Below are 22,573 nucleotides of genomic sequence, written 5' to 3' on the forward strand. Positions count from 1 at the left end.
GCCTTCAGCACCTGCTGGCGGCGGACAGCTCCCCGCTGCTGGCGCGGCGAGGGCGACCGTGGGACCACCGGGCCCAGGTCCTGGCCCAGGCCCCAGCCCGGGCCCCGGCCCAGGTCCCGGCAGGTAAGCGCGCGTCGCGGCGCCCGGAGTGGGGGTGGAGGTCGGGGAGCTGCACCTTGAGTTCGGGACCGGGGCCCGCGACCCTGCGATGTAGTCTGGACAGCGAGGTTCGGACGTCCGGCCACACTTTGAACCCAGCCAGATTGGCGTGAGCCTGGTGGTCACGGGAAGTGGTCCTCTCTTTCAAGCCGCCCTGTCTTGGTAAGGCAGGATGATGAGTGAGCGCAGGGTCAATCGGGGCCTGCAGACCATGACTCCGTCACGAACCCCAAATTTGCTTCCCCCCAACGCTGGGCTCAGGAGGGGCTTATGTAACCTCAGCCTTAGTCCCTCCGCACTGGTGAGCAGTGGGATGGGAAACGTCCTCCTTGTCTGCTGGTGTCTGCATGTGTCCATTGTGTTGGGCCAAGGAAAGAGCACAATGGGAGTGGCTGTCAGGGTAGATAAGTGTCACTGCGAGAAACAGAGATATGGAAATAGTTGAACCATGAACTTGGTCATGCGCTTTCCTCAGGCATTTAGTGAGCATAATCATCTTTAGAGGAAGGCAAAATGCCACCGGACACCAAAAAGTACTTATTTAGGCTCAAAATACAAACAGGGTCATGTGTTTTCACCAAGGTTTAGTGAAACACTCTGGGGTGAGGGAAAAATGCTATTGAATCATCTATTACCAAATACGTTCCTGTTGCCTTATGATTTCAGATTACCATCTCAAATCAGGGAAAACCCAAAACCCAGATAGAACGCTTTCAACAGAACATATCTGATCAAATACTGTGAAACCAGCTTGTTTAAAATGTATGCCAACTGAAGTCCTACAAAAACACTCAAGCGGTAGTGAATGCAGTGGAAGAGAATGCCAATATATGATAGATTGGCAGACTGAAAACTCAGGAAAGCTACCAAGAGACAGCAGAATAAAATGGAAGGCATTGTCTTTACACCAAATTGGCCTAGGGAGTAGAAAAACCTGGGGTGGAGGTTGGGGGGTGCCAGGCTTCTGGCTCCACGAGAGTCTGCTGATAATTGTGCCTTGACTTTTCTGTGTGGGAACACATAACTGTGAGGGAGCATAATTTTTTATTCTTCAGCTGCCCAACTGTGTCTCTCGTGTGTTTATTGCCTCAGAAGTCATTTCTTAGACAACTAATAGTAATGAAAGGCTCTTAATAGCCTGAAACCTGACACAGACAGGCCAGCCTGTGAGCATCCCTTTTAAAGGGGGAATTTGCCCATTTTACATTAGCTATTACAGTAATGCAGTTGGTTAGCATATGGTTCTTAGCACTGCAAATACTGTCCATTTTGCTGCGTGTTGGGCTGCTGTTTTAGTTTTAGCTTGAGGGAGCCTCACCCAGGCTTTAGAGCTCTCTGTCCAACGGATAGCGTCTCCAGATGAATGGAAAAACACCTTGTTATTGGTAGTTCTCTACATGGGGAATTTGACGTTTCTCTTCTGGTACCAAACAGGCTGCTCTGCTTATAGTTTATCTGATGTTGCAGAGCCAAGCATATGAGATTTTGGAAAGATTTGGGACAGGAAGGAGGCTGGTGTCTATTCCTCCTATTCCTTTTTAGTGTTTGATTTCTACCCCATCTATGCATTCTATTATAAGGCAGACCCACGAACTACTACGGGTTGGGGAACCATCGACTCCCGCCCAATTTAGCAGTCACATAATATTGTTCCTGGCTGTGGGCAGGGTTCACACATGGGCCTGTGGTACCAAGGTCCTATGGCTGTCAAGCTCAAGGTGAGCTGGCTACTTGTCACCAAAGCTCAAGACTAGCCCCTTAGGAGACTGGATATACTGCTCTAGCTGATATTCAGCTTGTTACAGCACCTGAGGTGAGCGGTGCCTCCATGGTATTTTTCTCCTTCAGCAGTAGAATGGCTTCTCCTTCTCACCAGAGTGTCTCAGGTACCTGATGCCAAATTTAACATGTTCTGTTCAGAGATGCTGCTGAACAGATTGGCCCATTGATGAAGAAAAAGCCCCATGGCATAGGCTTTTCTAGGCATTCAGGAAACAGCAGCAGCACAGTTTCAAGCAGGCTTGTGTATTTGGGGGCAGTGGGAAGCCTCATAGAGGTAAGTGGAGGGTCACATAAGGGGGAGATCATTTTGCTAACCCCACAGGGGAATGGAACTGAGGTTCTGGGGGAGTTTATTTCTGGCTCTTTCCTGTTACAGTATTACCCCTTGCCACCCCAGAATTAGTCTTTTCATCCTCATACCGAGCTGACTTGGGCTCTGTGAGGCGGCAGCTCCACCATTTATGACGGAAGAGCCTGACTTGAATCCCGTGAATCCCGTAAGTAGCAGCACAACCACACCCATAGTGCTGCCTCTTAGCCCTTTTGGATGATATGGCACTTTGGGCATCAGAGAGTCCCTGAAGGCAGGGGGCTCTCTGTTTCTGGCCTCAGGGTCACATGTACAGTTATATAGTTTGTGCCTTTCTGAAGAAGTGCCAAATCAGGGAAGGCTGAATTCTGTCTCAGGCTCTACTCGCTGAGCTGTATACCCTGATGTGAGCTTTATTCTCCTAGAGAAAGGGGCACTTATCATTCATTCATTCATTCACTTATTTATATGCCTGATGTACAGTGAAGTGCTCAAATTGATGGGATTTAACTATATATACACCCATGACACACCACCAGATCAAGATAAAACTTTATCAGTACTCCTGAAAGCACCTAAAAAAAATTGCACAAAGGAGCCATATAAACCAGTGGCAACCTGTCTAATCTATGCTAGCCCTGTGGCCTTTACATGTTCCAACATTTGCAAATTGATCTTCAGTCAATACAGCCAAGGTGTATTCATTAATATCAAGAGCAAGCACTGTTCTGGGCTTTGTGGAGGGTCTGGAAGGGCTTAACAATGCTTCCCTGTCCTCTAGCACCTCACAGTCTGGTTGGTCAGACAGCTCTCAAAGAGCCAAATCATGGAGTCTCAGTCTGAGCTGCTCAGTGTCTGAGAAATGCCAAATAGACAGTGTTTACAGAAGGGTTGTCAAGTGAGAAGGGTGGAGAGGCAGAGCCAAGCCTCTAAGGAGAAACCTAAGGCATGCTGGAAAAATGGTGGGAATATGAGAGATGGAGAGAAGGAGACATAGCACGAGGAGTGTGGTCTACATAGGCTGGGACAGTGAGAATGGGGCCAAGAGCAGGAGGAGAGCTGGGGCAAACCAGGTGAGGCGACTTTCTCTCATTACCCATCAAAATCTGTGATCAATGCCCAGGTTGCCTCTCACTCACTTCCAGCTCAAATATTGTAGAGACATCTTTAATCAAAGGCAGCTGGCACACAGAACCTGGCCGTGTGCTGGAAGGTGGGTGAGTCTGCTCTGAGAATCACACCCTGAACCCCTTTCTCAGAATGGGTTTATCATGATTCTATCTCAATAAGAAAATAAAAATAGAAATTAATGGGTTTGTCAGGTATAGTATATCTGGTCTGGGATTAACCAGACTTGTTATACTATATCAGCTAACAATTAGGCTCTAGGAAAATCTGGGGCTAATTTGTAAGGATGAAATGAAAGGATATAATTGCCAGGTTTAGAAATAACAGGGGCGCCTGGGTGGCTCAGTCGGTTAAGTGTCCAGCTTCGGCTCAGGTTGTGATCTCATGCATGGCTTGTGGGTTTGAGCCCCATGTCGGCCTCTGTGCTGACAGCTAGCTCAGAGCCTGGAGCCCACTTCGGAATCTATGTCTCCCTCCCTCTCTGACCCTCCCCTGCTCGCACTCTCTCTCTCTGTCTCTCAAAAATAAATAAAAGACATAAAAAAATAAAATAAAAAAAGAAATAACTGTCCTTTGTCATTTAGAGATCATGTGTGACCCCAGGGCTGGATTGTCACAGAAGCGTGCTATGGGGATTAGGCTAAAGTGATCTAACATCTGAATGGTGATGATGTGAAATTTTACCCAAAGGTGCAGCCCTTTTCATCTTTTGCCAGGGAGAAAAGAGCAGCTTTGAAAATATAGCTTTTCCCAGCATTAGTAAGACCAATAAATTGCTGCTAAAAAAAAAAAAGTTGGGGAAGAAAGGCCATCTGTTTTCTTTTTAACTTTTTATTATGGAAAATTTTAAATCCACATAAAAATTGAGAGAATAAGCTAATGAACTCTTGTGTTCCCATTGCCCAGCCACAGTTATTACCAGCTCATGGCCAGTCAAGTTTATGTCTTCCTCACCTGCCAGCCCCACAGAGCAACTTCCAGACATCCCAGTATTTCATATTCTGTATTTCAGTGTCGATTTCTAAGAAATAAGGACTTTGTAAGAACATTACCACAGCACCAAGATCACCTCCAAACAGGATAACAATTTTTTTGAATTTTAATATTTTTAAGTTTATTTATTTTGAGAGAGAGAGAGAGAGAGAGAGAGAGAGAGAGAATCCCCAGCAGGCTCTGCACAGTTAGCACGAAGCCTGACGTGGGGCCTGAACCCACGGACCATGAGATCTTGACCCAAGCCGAAGTCGAGTCAGACACTTAAACACCCAGGCGCTCCTGAATTTTAAATTTTTTAAAACTAATCTCTACACCCATTGTGGGGCTTGGACTCATGACCCCAAGATCAAGAGATATACGCTTTACCAACTGAGCCAGTCAGACACCCTGTCAACAATCCTTTCTTAATCTCAGCAAATATCCAGTCAGGGTTCAGGTTTTCTGATTATCTTATAAATTTATTTTTACAGTTTGTTTATTTGAATTGTGATCTAAACAGGACCTACACATTTCAATTGTTTGATACATTTCTCGAGTTTTTTAAAATCTGTAGACACCATTTCCTTTTTTCCCCCTTACAATTTATGATTGGAGGATTGTGTCATTTTTCTTTTGTTTCTTACATACTAGATTATGCTGATTGTGTCTCTGTGATGTCATTTGAGATATTCCCCTGTCCTATATTTTTCCTGTAAGCTGGGATTTGTATCTAGAAGCCATTTAGATTCTAATTTCCCTCTTGTGGACAAGAAATTCTAGCTTTTTATTTTATTTTAATTTTATTTTAGAGACAGAAAGTGCACGTGCAAGCTGGGGAGAGGTGCAGAGGGAGAAGGAGAGAGAATCTTAAGCAGGCTTCATGCTCAGTGCTGAGCCTGATGTGGTGCTCAATCCCACGACCCTGGGATCATGACCTGAACTGAAATCAAGAGTCAGACGCCCAGGTGTCTCAAAATTCTAGCTTTAAAATTTTTGTTTAATGTTTTTTATTTGTTTTTGAGAGACACAGAGAGACAGAGTATGAGTGGGAGAGGAACAGAGAGAGAGGGAGACACAGAATCTGAAGCAGGCTCCAGTATCTGAGTTGTCAGCACAGAGCCTGACACAGGGCTCGAACCAGCAAACCGTGAGATCGTGAACTGAGTTGAAGTTGGATACTTAACCAACTGAGCCACCTAGGCGTCCCTAGCTTTTTAAAAAAGAGTTTGTTGAGATCTTGAGACATGAAGGGGCTAGGAGTTCACTGAAAGTAGAGCCAGACTTTGGACTAGTTTGGGAACCAAAGAATGATGCAATGGGTCACTTTTCTGTTCTTTTTTCTAAAGTCCTCTTTCCTCTGTGTAAGTTTGGTCTGATTTTAAGAAGGCAAAGCTTTCAGAGCCCATGGGTCATGCCTTTTCATCCAGCTGTGGGGAGCCCTCACTGGATATTTAAGTAGTAGGCTGCTAGGATATAGGGCTTGGGGCTTCAATAAACCCTCTCTCTTCTCGAGGTCCTGCACATCTCAATCTGCCCTTTCTTCCTGTTAGTGATGGAAGTGGGGAGAGACAGACCTTGCCATGTGGGGACTATTTGAGGGGAAATCTGTTCCCATGTGCAGTAAGTTGGGGCTGATTTGGAAGGCAGGTTGGCAAAACTGTCACAATGGTTATAACTACTCTTACTGGATGGATGTCTGCTTCACCTTGGACATTCTGCTTGGTGTTTTACACAACCTGTTCCTCACTCCTCTTGCCTGGCCATTCAGTTCCTGCACCCCCATCTGTCTGGATCTTTCTCATCCTGCCTGGGGTACACCATTTTACAATGGTGAAATGGTAGCTGAGACCTGCATGCCTACAGCAAGGACCCAGTGTCATTTTAGGACTTGAGGCCCTCCTGGTGAGCTGGGACTTGATGGACAATCTAGCCGTACAGGGACTCCTGCCTGGACCTCTCAGTTGGTGCCAGGGGTATGTCATGCTGGCATTGATACTGCATTGGTAGGACTTGCTTAGGCTCCTTTCCAGCCTTGAGGGCCTCTCCTTCTCCATTCACCAGCATAGTGGTGGCAGCTGGTCATAGCTGGGGAATGACTTGGGACCATGGCCTCTGGGGTCACATCTGTGGTAGAGTAGATGGAATTTTGCTGTCCCACTCTCTGTGGTTCCCTTCCTGCAGATAGGGCCTCTGGTGGGTATCTGTTGCCCTCTGGTATGCCCTCAGCTCACATGTCTTATACACTAGGTTCTGGTCAGCTGTGCCTGTGGGATGGAACTAGTAAGTGGGCTCCCTGATTCGTCTGTGCTGTATCTTGAGCCCAGGCTGGTCATAACCCTGCTATGATCTCCCCTTCTGTTCTTTGCTCTTATGAGCATCTAGGCTTCTTAAGAGAGCTTTGCTCTAGAAGAGACCCCTTACTTGTTACCCCCACTTCTTTCTAGTAAGAAGGTCACATGGAGACGTATTAGGAGTCTCTAGAGAACTCTAGGTCACCCTGGGATCAAATCCAGAACTGTTTTTTTTTTTAATTTTTAAAATTATTTATTTTTGAGAGAGGCAGAGGGACAGCATGAGCAGGGGAGGGTCAGAGAGAGGGAGACACAGAATTCGGAGACCAGCTCCAGGCTCTGAGTTAGCTGTCAGCGCAGAGCCCAATGCGGGGCTCGAACCCACGAACCGTGAGATCATGACCTGAGCTGAAGTTGGATGCTTAATTGACTGAGCCACCCTGGTGCCCCAAATCCAGAACTGTTTGAGCAGGCTGGCTGCCCCTGAAGTGTGTGGTGAATTTTCTCTGAGGGGAAGTAGGAAGGTTAGCTTCTGGGTCTTGGCGCCAACTATTGAGGAGATCAGAAGCCTCAGCAGCAGCTCAGGCAAGGATCACCCAGAGGTGATCTCCAGGACCCAGTCCAGCGGACTGCCCCTGGACCCAGAGTTGCTCTCCAGAGCCATTGGCTCAGAGAGGGAGCTATGCTTTCCCAGGATCTTGGAAGAATCAGTAAGGCATCTGGGTGCTTTGGGAGAAAAGGGGGTAAGGAAATTTCCTGATTGTCACACCTGTACATTTGATACATTTGTGCATGCAGGTAGGTAATACGGGTGGCCTGCCCTTTTTGTATATGGGAGTAGTTGTAAGGGTTTCTACAATTCAGTTTTACTTAGCAATAGGAGGATTTTATTTGTTTGTTTGCTTGCTTATTTATTTGAGAGAGAGGTAGTGAGTGCAAGCAGGGAAGAGGCAGAGGGAGAGGGAGAGAGAATCTTAAGCAGGCTCCATGCTCAGTGAGGAGGTGGACAGAGGACTTGATCTCATGACCATGAGATCATGACCTGAGCAAAAATCAAGAGTCAGACGCTTAACCAATTGAGCCTCCCAGGCACCCCAGTAAGAGAATTTTAACGTAAAAAAATGTGGGCTGCCTGGGTGGCTCAGTAAGTGTCTGACTTTGGCTCAGGTCATGATCTTGCGGTTTATGAGTTCAAGCCCCTGTGTCAGTCTCTGTGCTGACAGTTCAGAGACTGGAGCCTGCTTTGGAGTCTGTGTCTCCCTCTCTCTTTGCCCCTCCCCTATTCGTGTTCTCTCTCTCAAAAATAATTAAACATTAAAAAATGTTTTTTAAATAAAATGAAAAAAAGTTTTTAAAGGAGGCTTCACACCCAACATGGGGTTTGAACTTACGACCCTGAGACTAAGAGTCACATGCTCTACCAACTGAGCCAGCCAGGCGCCCCTTACAGTGAAATTTTATCCATGTATTCAGGAAACTCTTTGCTGTACATCTACTGGATGCTCAACCCTAGGTGAAATGTGAGGAACAAAGGAAGGAGCACAAAGTGGGCTGTACCCTCAAGGAGCTTCCAATCTGGTGGGAGAGAAAGAGGCACTTGTGTAGATTTTTACCCTGAAGCTCCTTAAATTAGAGTTCGCTCCTGCTTTTTCTTTGTCTCCCAGAGGTAAGACAAATGAGCGCATGATTAGGAGGGGTTGGATTATTTCATATTCTAAAATAGTAGAGCATATATTTGTATGGTATTTTACAGCTTACAAAACACATTCACAACATTAACTTATTCTGTTGGGAACTCCAAAGGCCTAATATGAGAGATTTAGAAGAACAGCCAGCTAGCTGACTTTAGCAAACTGAAATGCCATACACTGAGCACAGCTGGAGAACCGCGTCACTTCCTTGCCTCCTGCTCTGAGAAGATGGAAAATTTAGCAAGAGGATGGGGAGGGCTTTGAGGATGAGAAAAGGATCAGGAAATAGGACATTTGAACAAAGGACAGCATAGGGTGGGGTGGGGAACGAAGAATACTGGAAGCCTCCTGGGTGGGGGTCAGAAGCTCAGGGTGTAATCAATCCTGACACTGCCCCAAACTGGCTGTACAGATAGTAGGTCCTCGCTATTTTTCATCTGTAAAAGGAGATTTAACTAGATGATGTCCAAGGTCCCCTCCATCTCTGACAGCTTATTTTTGTTCAACGAGTGAGGAGGAAAGGGTGATGCTTCCTGCTGTTCCTCAGCCCCACTGTGGAGAGAAAATAGGTACCTCATGCAGCCTTTAGGTTAATTAGAAGAGATTTAAATGAAGAGGTTTGCTCTTCCTCCACACTCCAGAGATCTCTCAGGGTGGACAAGATGCCCTCACAATCAAGCCTGGCGCTAGAAGAGGGACTGGCTGGCACCTTGCATAGACACGGACTCTTGAAAAGCTACTGGCTTCCTTTTACTGGGTTGACCAGCAAGTCAGCCAGGTCCCTACCTGGGCCTGTGGCGCCTAATGCAGGCTCCCTGTTTCCAGCTGTGCATGGCCACTTACCTCCTGAGTGTTGTTCCATCCGTGTCCCTCAGGTGCTCTGGCACCTGGTCTGCCTCCTCCAGTGGACAGTTGAATAGACTCCTTCACTTGTAGAGGGAGAAAATGGGTGTCTCTGCAGTTTCTCCTGCAACTCCGTGGGTTCTGTGGGCTCAGGCCAGGTCTCCACCAACATCCAGGTCTGGCAGGTGAGGCTGCTTCCTTCAGGAGCATGGTTTAGCTTCAGTGGGTGATATGTTTGCTCTGCCCTCCTTTTATTTTGAGCTTCTAACCCAACCCCTAGTGGATGCCAACTGTCTGCTTCCAAGTTCTTTGAAGGCAGGAGCTCTGCTTTGGTGTGAACACCCAGTGATCAGTGGCCTCTAGTCCCTCCCAGGCAGATGACTCTACTGTTGGAAAGTTCTTTCCTTTCTCTGAGATGGGCTTCCTTACACCTCCTGTCTCGGCCTGGCCCTGCCCTCTGGCACAGCCGGCTTGTCTGCTCCCAGGTTTAGCAGGAGCTCACTATGCTCTCACCTCCTCAACTCTGAGGGTCTTCTCTGTACTTGACTTCTCTAGCTTCTGTGGCTGGGTTGTGACTCTGGGACCCTTGCTGACCTGGGAGCCCTGCCCAAGGCTGTCAATATCCTGAAGACAGGGAGGTTCAGAGAACAGGGCCCAGGACTCAGTATGTCACACGGACTGAGTGACAGTCTGAAGAATGACTAGCCTTCATTTGCCAGCCTGAGAACACCATCCTCCACCTTCCTGAGTGCCCTCTGGCACTACACCCCACACTTGGTCCAGCCTCGTGCTGGGCATCTCAGCACGAAGACTGGGTTTTCTCCATCCTGGGCTTGTGCAACCTGAGTGTGAATCTGTGGGGACCTGTGTGGATCCCTGCCATGTCTTCTTTCGTTTTACTTGGAGATCCCTCCCAACCTAGTGACACCCTTATATCCTGACTCTATCTCCTGAAATAAGGGTAATAACGAAGATAGTGTACTTATTTTAGGAATCTTGCCAGGAGAACTTCTCCCCTTCTTATGGCCCTGTGTGCCTACTTTCCAAATCCCTGTATCTGACTTTGAGTGGCCAGTGTTGAACCCTCCAGGCCAAAGCCTTGCCAGCTCTGGTTTAATGTGATGTCAGCTGAAGGTAGTGGTAGAGCTGGGTTGGCTTGGAGAGGCAGCCACCCCTTGCACACTAGCCACGGAGGCTTCTGTGCGCTGCAGAGGAGACACTTTTGTGGGCCTGTTCTTCCCTTGTCAGACATGTCTTTCTGGCCTCTTTTTGGGGGTACACTTGCCTTTGGCTCTTTAGGGTAGATGTCCTCAGGGACAGTCAACATTCTGCAGATGAAAATTGCAAACACACATAGAAGGAGAAAAGACAGTATGGTGAACCCCTTCCTGTAAACCCGCCACCTGCTTCACCACTGATCAGTCGTTTGCTATCTTGTCTCATCTACATTCTCCAGCTTTCTTTTTTTTAGACTGGATTACTCTCTCTCTCTCTCTCTCTCTCTCTCTCTCTCTCTCTCTCTCTCTCTCTCTCTTCCTTCCTTCCTTCCTTCCTTCCTTCCTTCCTTCTTTCCTTCCTTCCTTTCTTGGGAGATTGAGTGGGGAAGAGGGGCAGAGAGAGAGAGAGAGAGAGAGACTCTTCACTAAGTGTGGAGGCCAACATATGGCTCAATCCCACGACCCTCAGATTATGACCTGAGCCCAAAAATCAAAATTGAATGCTCAACTGACTGAGCCACCGAGGTCCCCTAGACTGGATTCTTTCTTTCCCTTTCTTTCTTTCTTTCTTTCTTTCTTTCTTTCTTTCTTTCTTTCTTTCTTTTTCTTTCTTTCTTTCTTTCTTTCTTCTTTCTTTCTTTTTCTTTCTTTCTTTCTTTCTTTCTTTTTCTTCCTTCCTTCCTTCCTTTCTTTCTTTCTTTCTTTCTTTCTTTCTTTCTTTCTTTCTTTCTTTCTTTCTTTCTTTCTTTCTTTCTTTCTTTCTTTTCTTTCTCTCCCCTCTCTCTCCTCCTCCCTCCTCCTTCTCTCCCTTCCTTCACTCTCTTCCTTGCTTCCCTCCTTCTTTCCTTTTTCATTTATATAAATCCAAGTTAGTTAACACATAGTGTTTTATTGGTTTTAGGAGTAGAATTCAGTGATTTGTCACTTACATATCACACCCAGTGCTCATCCTAGCAAGTGCCTTCCTTAATGCCATCACCCATTTAGCCCATCCCCCCATCTACCTTCCCTCCAGAGACCTCAGTATGTTCTCTGTATTTAAGACTTTCTTATGGTTTGCCTCCCTTTCTGTTTTTATCTTACTTTTCCTTCCCTTCCTCTGTGTTCATCTGTTTTATTTCTTTAATTCCTCATATGAGTGAAATCATATGATATTTATCTTTCTCTGATTGACTTATTTCACTTAGCATAATAGACTGTAATTTCATCCACATTGTTACAAATGGCAAGATTTCATTCTGTTTGATTGCTGAGTAATACTTCATTGTGTGTGTGTGTGTGTGTGTGTGTATACCACATCTTCTTTATCCATCCATTAGTCAATGGACATTTGGGCTCTTTCCATTATTTGACTATTGTTGATAGTGTTGCTATAAACATTAAGGTGCAGGTGCCCCTTCAAATCAGCATTTTTGTATCCTTTATTTTTTTAATGTTTATTTTTGAGAGAGAGAAAGAGACAGAGCGTGAGTAGGGGAGAGGCAGAGAGAGAGGGAGACACAGAATCTGAAGCAGGCTCCAGGCTCTGAGCTGTCAGCACAGAACCCTATGTGGGGCTTGAACTCACAAATTGTGAGATCATGACCTGAGTCAAAGTCAGCTGCTTAACTGACTGAGCTACCCACGTGCCCCTCCTTAATTAAAAATTTTTTTCTTAATGTTTATTTATTTTTGAGAGAGAGATGGAGCATGAACAGGAGAGGGGCAGAGAGAGAGGGAGACATAGAATCTGAAGCAGGCTCCAGGCTCTAGGCTGTCAGCTCAGAGCCTGACACGGGGCTTGAACTCATGAACCCTAAGATTATGACCTGAGATGACGTTGGATGCTTAACCAGCTGAGCCACCCATGCACCCCAACATTTTTGAATCCTTTAAATAAATACTTAGTAGTATAGTTTCTGAGCTATAGGGTACTTCTATTTTTAATTAAAAATTAAAAAAAATATTTATATATTTTTGAGAGTGAGAGACAGAATGTGAATGGGGGAGGGACAGAGAAAGAGGGAGACACAGAATCTGAAGCAGGCTCCAGGCTCTGAGCTATCAGCACAGAGACTGACGTGGGGTTTGAACTCACAGACTGTAAGATCATGACCTGATCTGAAGAAGGACGTTTATCAGACTGAGCTACCCAGGTGCCCCTCTATTTTTAACTTTTTGAGGAACCTCCATAATTTCCCAGGGTGGCAACAGTAGTTTGTATTCCTATTGACAGTGCAAAAGTGTTCCCTTTTCTAGACTGGAATATTTTCTTCTTTCTTTTTTTAATGTTTTTATTTACTTTTGAGAGAAGGTAAGAGAGAAAGTGCACGTGCTTGAGAGAGCATGGGGGAAGGGCAGAGAGAGAAAGAATCTGAAGCAGGCTCTGCATTCACAACAGAGAGTCCAATGCAGGGCTCAAACTCAGGAACCATGAATCATTTCCTGAGCCAAAGTTGGATACTTAATAGACTGAGCTATCCAGGCGCCCCTGGAGTATTTTCAATCAAAATGCAAACGTATCATTTCACTCATAAATACTTTAGGATGTACCTCTAGTTAAAAGCTGTTTTTATTTTAATCTGATGACATTATCACAGCCAACAAAATTAACTATGATATCTTAATATAACTTAATACTGAATCCAAAAAAAAAATAATCCAATTTTACTTGAATATCTCAAAAATGGCTTTTTAAGGTTGTTTTGTTCAACTCAGGATCCAAACAAACATTGCATATATATAGAATATTATATATACACATACACACATGTATATGTAATGTATATATGTGTACTGGTTTCAAAATAATAACATAGATATTTTAACTAACAATAATACTAGGGAATGTAATTTAAGATTTCCTTGTGGTTTCTTTTGTCCTTAGTTTATCTCTTTCCAGGGATGTGTAGTCCAAGCTTTGTGCTTTAGAGTTAGTTGAAATGACTCTTCTCGGTGAGGTTATGCCATTAAGAAGATATGCAATTGACCTCTTTTTTCCAGTTTGTGTTCAGTTTGTAAGGATTGCTTTTTGATCACTTATCTGTTGCCATGATCATACTGCACAGTAAATCAGCTGAAACTCAGTGGCTTCAAATAGCAGTTTTTCATTCTTACTCATGCATCTGCATGCTGGCTAGAATTCACGGATCTAGGCTGGGCTTTGGGTGCAGTTGAGTCCAAGTCTGCCCCACATTTTCTTCCCATGGTAATGACAGATACACAAGAGGGCACGCCTAACCACACACACACACACACACACACACACACACACACTTCAGACCTCTGCTTGAAATGACACATCTGCTAACATTACTTTAGTCAAAGCAACTCATTTTTTAAAGTTTTCGTTATTTATTTTGAGAGAGAGAGAGAGAGAGAGAGAGAGAATCCTAAGCAGGGTCTGCACTGTCAATGTAGAGCCTGATGCAGGGCTCGAACCTAGGAACCATTCGATCATGACCTGAGCCAAAACCAAGAGTTGACTGGGACATCCAGGTGCCCCCAAAGCCATTCATATTTAAGCCCAAAGTTAAGGGGTGGTCTTGCAGTTACTATGACTGTATAAGAAATTACCCTAAAGCTTAGTGGCATCAAACGACCACTATTTTGTTCACAGATTCTATCAGGGAGGGCACATGGGATGGCTTATTTCTGTTCCACAGAGTCTGGAGCTTCAGCTGGAAGACTCACAAGCTGGGGACCGGGATCATCTGAGTTGTCTCCCTCACTTACAGTCTTAATAGTTGATTCTTGCTAGTAGCTGGGAGCCTCAGTGCTTCTCCACATGGGCTAGTTTGAGTTTCCTCTCAACATGGTTTTTGGGTTTCAGGGTTGTCCTAAGAGAGAGCGAGAGAGAGAGAGAGAGTGAGTGAGAGAGCCATCTGGAGGCTGTACTGCCTTTTATGACCTAGTCTCAAAAGACATTTATTGTTATTTCTGCCACATTCTTTTCATTGAAATGGTTCTAAAGTCCTGTCCAAGTCTGAGACGGGGAGATACGGGCTCCAGCTCTCGATTGAGAATGTCCAGTTTCTATAAGAGCTTGTGGGACTGGAAATCTTGTGGAGACCATTTTTGGAAAATAGAGTCTACCACATTCTGGAAAAATATACTTCACCCTTTGAGGGAGGAACTGCAAAGGCACATGGCGAAGAGCAGAAATCCACTGACAACAACAGTGCCATCCACCATACTTTTTTCTTTCTAATTTAATTTTCTTAAACTTCTGTAAAACTCTCATGTGATTTCAAACAAACCAAATGTACCTAGAGAAGTCTAGTTCTATCTTGTTCCCTTTCACCATGTTTTCTTCCTTCTCTGATAAGAATTCACCTTTATCCGTTTTTTTCCCATTATTCCCTTTTCAAAATGTAAGGGAAATATACATTCATTTATCCACCTCACACTCTGTCTCTATATATAGCAAACCCTGAACCCTGTTCTGAACTCCCCCCCACCCACATAATATATTCTGAAGACCACCCTGTAGCAGAACAGAGAAATCCTGATTTGTTTGTTTGTTTGTTTTGTGTCCGCACAGTGCGTATCACATGGGTGTAGATACCTGATCTGTGGATATCGGCCTGTGCCCAGACTTTGCTCTTACAAGTAGCATCACATTGAGGAACCTTGTGTATGTGTCATTTTGCATTTTTACTAGTGTATCCATGGGGTAATGTACTGATAGAATGATTTCCCCGTGTATCTTATGGGATATTTTGTATTTTTCCCAGGGTATCTCTGGGTTAGTTTCCTATGGGATGCTGAAACAAGACGGTAAATGCACATCTTGCTATGTATGCCAAACCTGAGGGGCAAGGGTAGAGGCCGGGTGCTAGTGAGGGGCTTGGACAGTGGTCAAGTGTGAGAGGATGGTCACTGGACCAGGAGGAGGGGATGGCAGAGAGTAAGGAGAGGGAGAAAGGGCTAAAAAGTGCTCACCTTCTGAATATATGCTGAATGTAGAGCCAGAGAGGTGCTGAATGGCTGGCTTTGACAAGTGAGAGAAAGAGAGGAGTTAGGAGGACCCCTGACTTCTGGCATGTGGTGCACACTGGGAGCTACTGGATGGGGCTAAGGTCAGGAGTTCGTTCCTAGGCAAGTTGTGTTTTAGAGACACCCAAGTGAGGGGCACCTGGGTGGCTAAGTCGGTTAAGTGTCGGTCTTCGGCTCAGGTCATGATTTCACGGTTCATGGGTTCAAGTCCCGTGTCGGGCTCTTTGCTGACAGCTAGCTCAGCGCCAGGAACCTGTTTCAGATTCTGTATCTCCCTCTCTCTTTGACCCTCCCCTGCTCACACTGTCTCTCTCTGTCTCTCAAAAATAAATAAAAGACATTAAACAAATTAAAAAAAATAGAGACACCCAAGTGAGATATTAGGTAGGCAGCTGAGTATTCAAGTCTGGGCTGGCAAAATAAAGTAGCACCTCATGTGCAAATGCATTAATATTAATACCACTGGTTTCCTCTAGTATGCTGAGAAAGAGATAAGGAAGAGTTAAAAATTGAGGCAATACTGGGGTTGTAAGAGGGCAAGTCAAGTACATTGAATTTAACAAGTTTTTATCAAATGAAATGATGGAAATGAGAGCACTCAGCATGAGGCCTGGTATTAAATACCAGCTGGTGCCTGGTGGCGGCCCAGCCCCTGAAGATATAAAGATGAACAGGTAGATTCCCATCCCTATTTCCTAGTACAGAGCTTGCGTGCACGTGTGTGTGTGTGTGAAGTTCTAGGTTTTATTTAATTTTTTTTATTTTTATAGTTTTTTTCTTTTATAGTTTATTGTCAAGTTGGTTTCCATGTAACACCCAGTGCTCATCCCAAGGGCCCTCCTCCATGCCCATCAGCCCCCTTGCCCTCTCCCCTACCCCCATCAGCCCTCACTTTGTTCTCAGTATTCAAGAGTCTTTCATGGTTTGCCTCCCTCCCTCTCCCCAACTATTTTTCCCCCTTTTCCTCCCCCACATTCCTCTGTTAAGTTTCTCCTGTTCCACTTATGAGTGAAAACATATGGTATCGGTCCTTCTACTACAGAGCATATTTGAATTAAACTTGATTAAGGGTTTGGTTCCTGGCCTCTGGGAGCTCTGATTGAATATGGGGGTGCCTGGGGGGCTCAGAGGCACCACGGTGGTCCATCTTTCTCATCTTCACATATAGCTGCTAAAACATACAGAATTAGGGCCTGAAACTGGAGAGTTCACTTGAAAGCACTGAGCTTTGCCAGAGGCTTTCAGTCCAGGCCACCAAAGCCACAGAAAACACCTGCTTACCTTGGAAAGAGTATCATTTTGCCTTTTTACCCTCGTTTGTGTTCATGAAACCCCAGGAAGTTTGGACAGTGGTGTGGGACAGGGGTCCCCTGGTAGATTTCAGGGATTGGGACGAGGGCAGGAGGGAGGGAGCTCCAGGTCTCAGGCTGCTGGTCTGGGGTGTGATCTGCCAGTGGGCACCCAGGACAGAGATTCCAGTATGACTCTGGGATGGGTATTTTTCTGGGCCCAGGGCTCTGGAGGCAGGTTGTGACACACGGAGCTGGCTCAGAAGCCAGTGGACTGGAGTAGGACTTTCCCAGGGGCCAAGCATCCATCCTTGCTTCCCCTGTGGACTGAAAGCATTTTTGCAAATGATAGTGCTTAGTGCTGACTGCCAGGGGCAGAGGGGTTTCCTGCCAGGATGTTTTTGGGCCTGTGAGGCAGGCTGAGCCTATGGAAGAAGGGCAGCTTGCTCTGGGTGCTCCTGATAGACCAGGTCTGCCACACTGCCCTCTACCCTTCCCCTATCTCGCCCTGTCAGGGTCTATGGTGGAGCCCACCCAATGGTCCCTGCTCTCATTGGTACTTGGCATCTCCTTGGTTACCATGGCGTATACCTTGGCTAGGCCGAGCTGTGAAAACACAGGGACTGAGAATACAGGCACAGAGCCTCTGCACTGTCCCTACCCAGGCACTCAGTCGGGTGTGAGGAGCCCTGGGAAACCCAACCAGGGCTCCAGGAACAGGTATCACACAACCATCTCCTTTTCTAAATGGTAAAAACCTCCACAGCCCTGAGTGTGGAGTGAGGAAAGTGAAAATGTCCTCCCTGTCCTCAAGTTGGAAAGCCTGGTGGGGACTCTTGGGGTGACGCGCCCCCCCCCTCAATTACCAAGATCCTGGCTTATGGCTCTGGGTCTTCCTGGTGGTGCTGAGAAGCTGTTTTCAGAGGCATGAAGAAAGAAACTAGAAGCTTTGCCCTTTAGGAAAGCATCTTTTGTTCCCGGGATTCCCTTATGAGCACTTTATTCTGGAACTCCCAGGCCTTTGAAATGGAGGGGCAGTGACCCCAGAAGTAATCAAAGTAATCAAGGCTAAACCTCCTGGCAAGGTTTTCAGGGAACATGGGCCCTAGTCAGGCTCCTCCAGCTTCATTTCCTTTAGTCGCTACTGTTAGCTCAGGAAAAAAAACAAGACATTCAGATAAAGGCAAGCATTGCTCTTGAAAAGATAGTAGTTGATAGTGATTAGTAGTAATTTATTTAGCTTATACAGTGATTTTCCCTGTGTAGCTCTGGCCAATAGAGGGACAGGAACACTGGTGGGGGATGGGAAGACTGAGGCCAGAGACGCTCTTTCCAAGAACCCCATAGCAAGGCCCTGCAGGACTGGGAGGAGGGATCTGGGCTTCCCAGCCTGGCCCCTGCTTGGTGGATCACCCTGGCCACTTTGGGATGGTGACACTTTCATGTGTCCAGTGAAAATATTGGACGTATGATGTGAGGACCAGTCTGCTTGGCACCTTCGCTGCCCCTGGGTAGAGTGGGGTGCCTCTGGGGGGGCAGCAGTGCCACCCCCAACAAATTAATTTCTCCAAAGACTCTGCTTTATCTCCAAGGAAGGCTTTCCTCCCCAAAGATGCAGACTCATTGTTTGAGGGTGTTTTTTCTTTGTCCAGTATCTTTGTTCACTGTTTATTTTTGTTCAGTGTGTTCATTCGACAAGCACTTCTTAGTCCCGTTGTGGAGCATGGTCTGTGTAGACGCTGAGTTCACAGAGGAAATGCAGTCATCAGCCTGAGTGGATCCCACAGTCTGGGAGAGGAAGGGCTCACCCAAGGCCACCAAAGGAGCACCAAAACTTCTCTGGCACTCCCAACCCCTTCCATGTTGTAGGGAGTTGGCCAGAACCACACACACACACACATACACACACACACACACCCTGATTCCTTCTGGGGCCCTTCCATGTTGTAGGGAGTTGGCCAGAACCACACACACACACACCCTGATTCCTTCTGGGGCCTCAGGGACAAGCTAATGGCCCAATTCAGTGGACATTTTCTTTCTTTTTTTTTTTTTTAATTTTAAAGTTTTATTTATTTAAGTAATCTCTGCGCCCAACATGGGGCTAGAAATCATAACCTTGAGATCAAGAGTCTCGTGCTCTTCCGACTGAGCCAGTTAGGTGCCCCCAGAGGACGTTTTCCTGTTTTAGTTGCCTACACCTCCCTGTGGACTTCTCATCACACTCCTCTTCTGCAAACTCCTTCCTTGTTTACTTACTGGTCTCTTCTGTGATGCCACTTGCGCAGCCTACCTGAGGTCACCAGGACTCAGCCCTGAGCCATGTTCCTTCTCCCTCTCACAGAGCCCAGGGCTTCCGCATGACAGGTGCTGCCTGCTAACAGCTCCGGCCGTCCGCCTTCCCGTGGACACCTCCGCATGGGCACCCCTAGCCACCTCCTACACACAGTACCACACCTCCCCACTCTCTCCCCTTTGGCTAGAATGGTACTTAGCGTTGGGTTTCTAGGACCTATTTTTTTTTTTTTAATCTGAGCCAAACCACAATGAAATTAATCTGTCATAAAGGAATGTTGACGATTTTCTTTGGTCTCCACAAAAGATCTCAAAGTCTTTTGTTTGGGAACAGAGCCTCTTCCCAGACTCAGCCCTGGGGTCCCTAGGATCATGAGGCCAGTGGGAGCAGTTGAGTAGGGTGTGGATGCTCAAAGACCCCATTGGTCTGGCTAAATTCGCCAAGGGAGGGGAATCATGGTGTGGGGGGAGATACTGGAGGTGAATTAGGGAGTGGGAGCAGGAAAGCCTGCACCTAGTGTCTTCCCTCAGATGACCATGACACCCCTGATCACAGTGCTAACTGCATCATTGCTTAGCATGACTGGGGGAGAAAGTTTACTATGTTCTCATCCCAGACTAGATCACAGAGGTGCCCTGGGCCACTGAATGCCCAGCAGGAAGGGGAATAGTGGGGGGTCCCACAAATTGTGATGAATACTTAACAGTGACTTTGGGAAGGAGTGTTACTTAGAGGTGGCGCTCACCCCCTCTTTGGATGCTGCTACCCAAGTGCTTCTCAGTGATCTTGCCTGAGCAGGACTCTTATTGGCATTGAGGCTTGTTCTTTGTCTTTGTTCCCATGCTCTTTTCTTGGCATTTAAAAAAAATTTTTTTAATATTTACTCATTTTTGAAAGAGAGAGACAAACAGAGTGGGAGTGGAGGAGGGGCAGAGAGAGAGGGAGACACAGAATCCAAAGCAGGCTCCAGGCTCTGAGCTGTCAGCACAGAGCCTGCTGTGGGGCTCAAACCCACAAACCATGAGATCATGAACTGAGCTGAAGTCAGATGCTTAACCAACTGAGCCACCCAGGCACCCCTCTTGGCATTTTTTTTTTTAACTTAGTCTTCTGACTTCTGATATGTTCAGGCACTTTTGAATTTTAACTATATTGATGAGAACCTCCTGGAGTTTTTTAAAGTTTTTATTTATTTATTAAGTAATTTCTACACTCAACATGGGGCTTGAACTCACAACCCCCATGATTAAGAGTCCCATGCTCTTCTGACTGAGCCACCCAGGTGCCTGTGGAATTTTAAAAAATTACACACCAAGTCATAAGCATATTATTGATGTGAATATTTAAACAATCCAGTCATTGAGTAAAACTTCTATTTTCCCCTATCTTTTTTCGCATTATTACTTTTCTATGCATATTTCTAAGATCTTCCTCCATGCACATCCATGAATCTACTGTGTACTTACACACACACTTTTATTAGTAGCTCAGTTTTATTTTCTGTATTAACAAAAATTTAATCCTCAAACAAAACTTGTGGACCCTGAGTGCCCCAGGGCCATTACAGTCAACATATTAGGTCACAATAATAAGGCAGCAACTACTCCAGAAATCCAGTGCTCTGGGGAAGAGTGCTCTGCCTAAGAGGGGACACAAAGTTAGGCTTAGCCCCTTTTTCCCTGCTGAGGGTTAATGAAAAATGAGGGCACAAAATTCTGCAAGGTCTGCACTACCAGAGGAAGCTGGCCAGGACGGGAGGGGATGGAAGTTCAGAGTTAGCCACAGCCTTCAGCAGTCAGTCAGATAGCCTGGATGCGGCCGTGCTCATTGACCAATTCCTCCTCCTCGTCCTCCTGCTCCTCCTTCTCTTCCTCCTTCTTCTCCTCTTCCTCCTCCTCCTCCTTTTCCTCATCCTCCTGCTCCTACTTCTTCTCTTCCTCTTCTTCTTCTTCCTTTTCCTTTCTTGTTTTCCTCTTCTTGCTCCTCTCCTCTTTCTTCTCCTTCTCCTCCTCTTTCTTTTCCTCCTTCTCCTTTTCTCCTCTTCCTTCCCCTCCTGTTCCTCCTTCTTTTCTTCCTCCTGCTCTTCCTCCTTCTCCTTCTCCTCCTCCTCTTTCCCCTTGTCCTTCCCCTTCTCCCTTTCCTTCAACTTCTTCTTACATTAAACTCCTTAATTAGCCCTTGGAGTTCAACACTTGGGGTCAGGAACTGGACAGCAATCTCTGTCTTCATGGGTAATAGGAAAGGCATGACGAGGGTAAATTAGAGCAGTGGGTTAGCCAGACCTCTAGATGCTGGGCACTGCTTGTCTTTCAGGCCTGGTGCATCGGATGCCTGCTTCATCTGGGGAGTGCCACTGCTTGTGGCATCTTCTCTTGTGATGCTGGGGCCTCTGGTCTCCCTTGGGCTTCCAGGATCACTGGGGTCCCCAGAGCCACCTGGCCTGCCCTATCTGTTGGTGCCATCTGCTATCCCCACTGCACTGGCTGTGGCACTTATGCTTTCCTCTCAGCTGCACTCATGGCTCCTCCACCATCTGCCTTAGATGCCATCTTGAATCTACCCACCCTCTCCACTGGCCATGGAGGGACTGACACATACTTTTTTAAAGAAATGGGATCACACCGAATACATTGTTTTACACCCAGTTGTTTTTTTTTTTTCCCCTCACAGAACAACATGGGAAGACATTTCTCTCTGCTCTCTCATTTCTCAAAGAATCAGCAGTTTTGGGCCCCGGATGACTTTTTGTCACCTCGTCACTTCATGAGTTGGAGCAATCCATAGTGCCTTTTGGAGGCTTGGTCCACTCCTGTGTCCCAGGCATATCTCCAGGCAAGCTGCCATTGTGGCTGGACAGCTACTTGCTCATCCTTTGAGGGCAACTGAACTGGAGCAGCGCCCTGCAGGGGCAGGACACTGGCTTTGACCCCGAGGCTCTGCCTCTGAACTTCAGAGAGTTTCCTCTGAAGGTTCTGGTCTCTCTTTTGGGCCAGGGCCATCTCCTCTGTGCAGGCGTCCATGCAGAATTCCTTTTTTCCCCCCAGTATGTGGTGTGAATTCACTTTTCTTTATTTATAACTTCTTCTGTTTGCATTGCTTAGATTCCCAGTCACCTGAGCAGAAGACTGCTTGCATAGCGTGGCCACTTGAAGCATGAGGAATCATCTGTGGTTGGCATCTTACCTTCCTTCTTGGTTCCAGATGGTGCCCTATATTAGAACACGTTGCCTATATGCCCCTCCAGAGACCCAACCCTAAATCTGAAGGAAGGCGGACCCCACCTCTCTGGCCTCTTCCTTACTAAGGGTTTGGTGTTTGAAATTTGAAGATTTTTTTTTTTCTAGTGCAACCCAGCTCCACCTTGAATCAGACCTCCACTTCAGGACAGGATAGTGCTTGGAGTCATTCACTCATTCAGTGAATATTTACTGAGCACATACTACATGCCAAGTACTATTGTAGGCAGTCCTCACTGTTGGCTACTGATCATGTCCTGCTCCCAAATTTCTTCTTTGTCTTGCAGGTCTTTCCACTGCTTGTGGAAGGCTTTTGCCTCCAAATTTGCCCTAGGTACATGATTGTGAATTTCCAACCAATCAAATCACAAGAATTTTC

At 46.2% G+C, this 22,573-nt stretch overlaps 1 protein-coding gene across 1 annotated transcript in view; it reads left to right on the plus strand.

Annotated features, from left to right (window-relative positions):
- Positions 1-22,573, plus strand: part of BSN (bassoon presynaptic cytomatrix protein) — a 95,407-nt gene that overhangs the window by 160 nt on the left and 72,674 nt on the right. The window contains exon 2 of the mRNA XM_029917873.1: positions 9-123. Coding sequence (XP_029773733.1) covers positions 9-123 — 115 coding nt within the window. The remainder of the gene's footprint in view (positions 1-8; positions 124-22,573) is intronic.

Source organism: Suricata suricatta, chromosome 12 (assembly GCF_006229205.1).
Source record: "Suricata suricatta isolate VVHF042 chromosome 12, meerkat_22Aug2017_6uvM2_HiC, whole genome shotgun sequence".
Taxonomy (NCBI): domain Eukaryota; kingdom Metazoa; phylum Chordata; class Mammalia; order Carnivora; family Herpestidae; genus Suricata; species Suricata suricatta.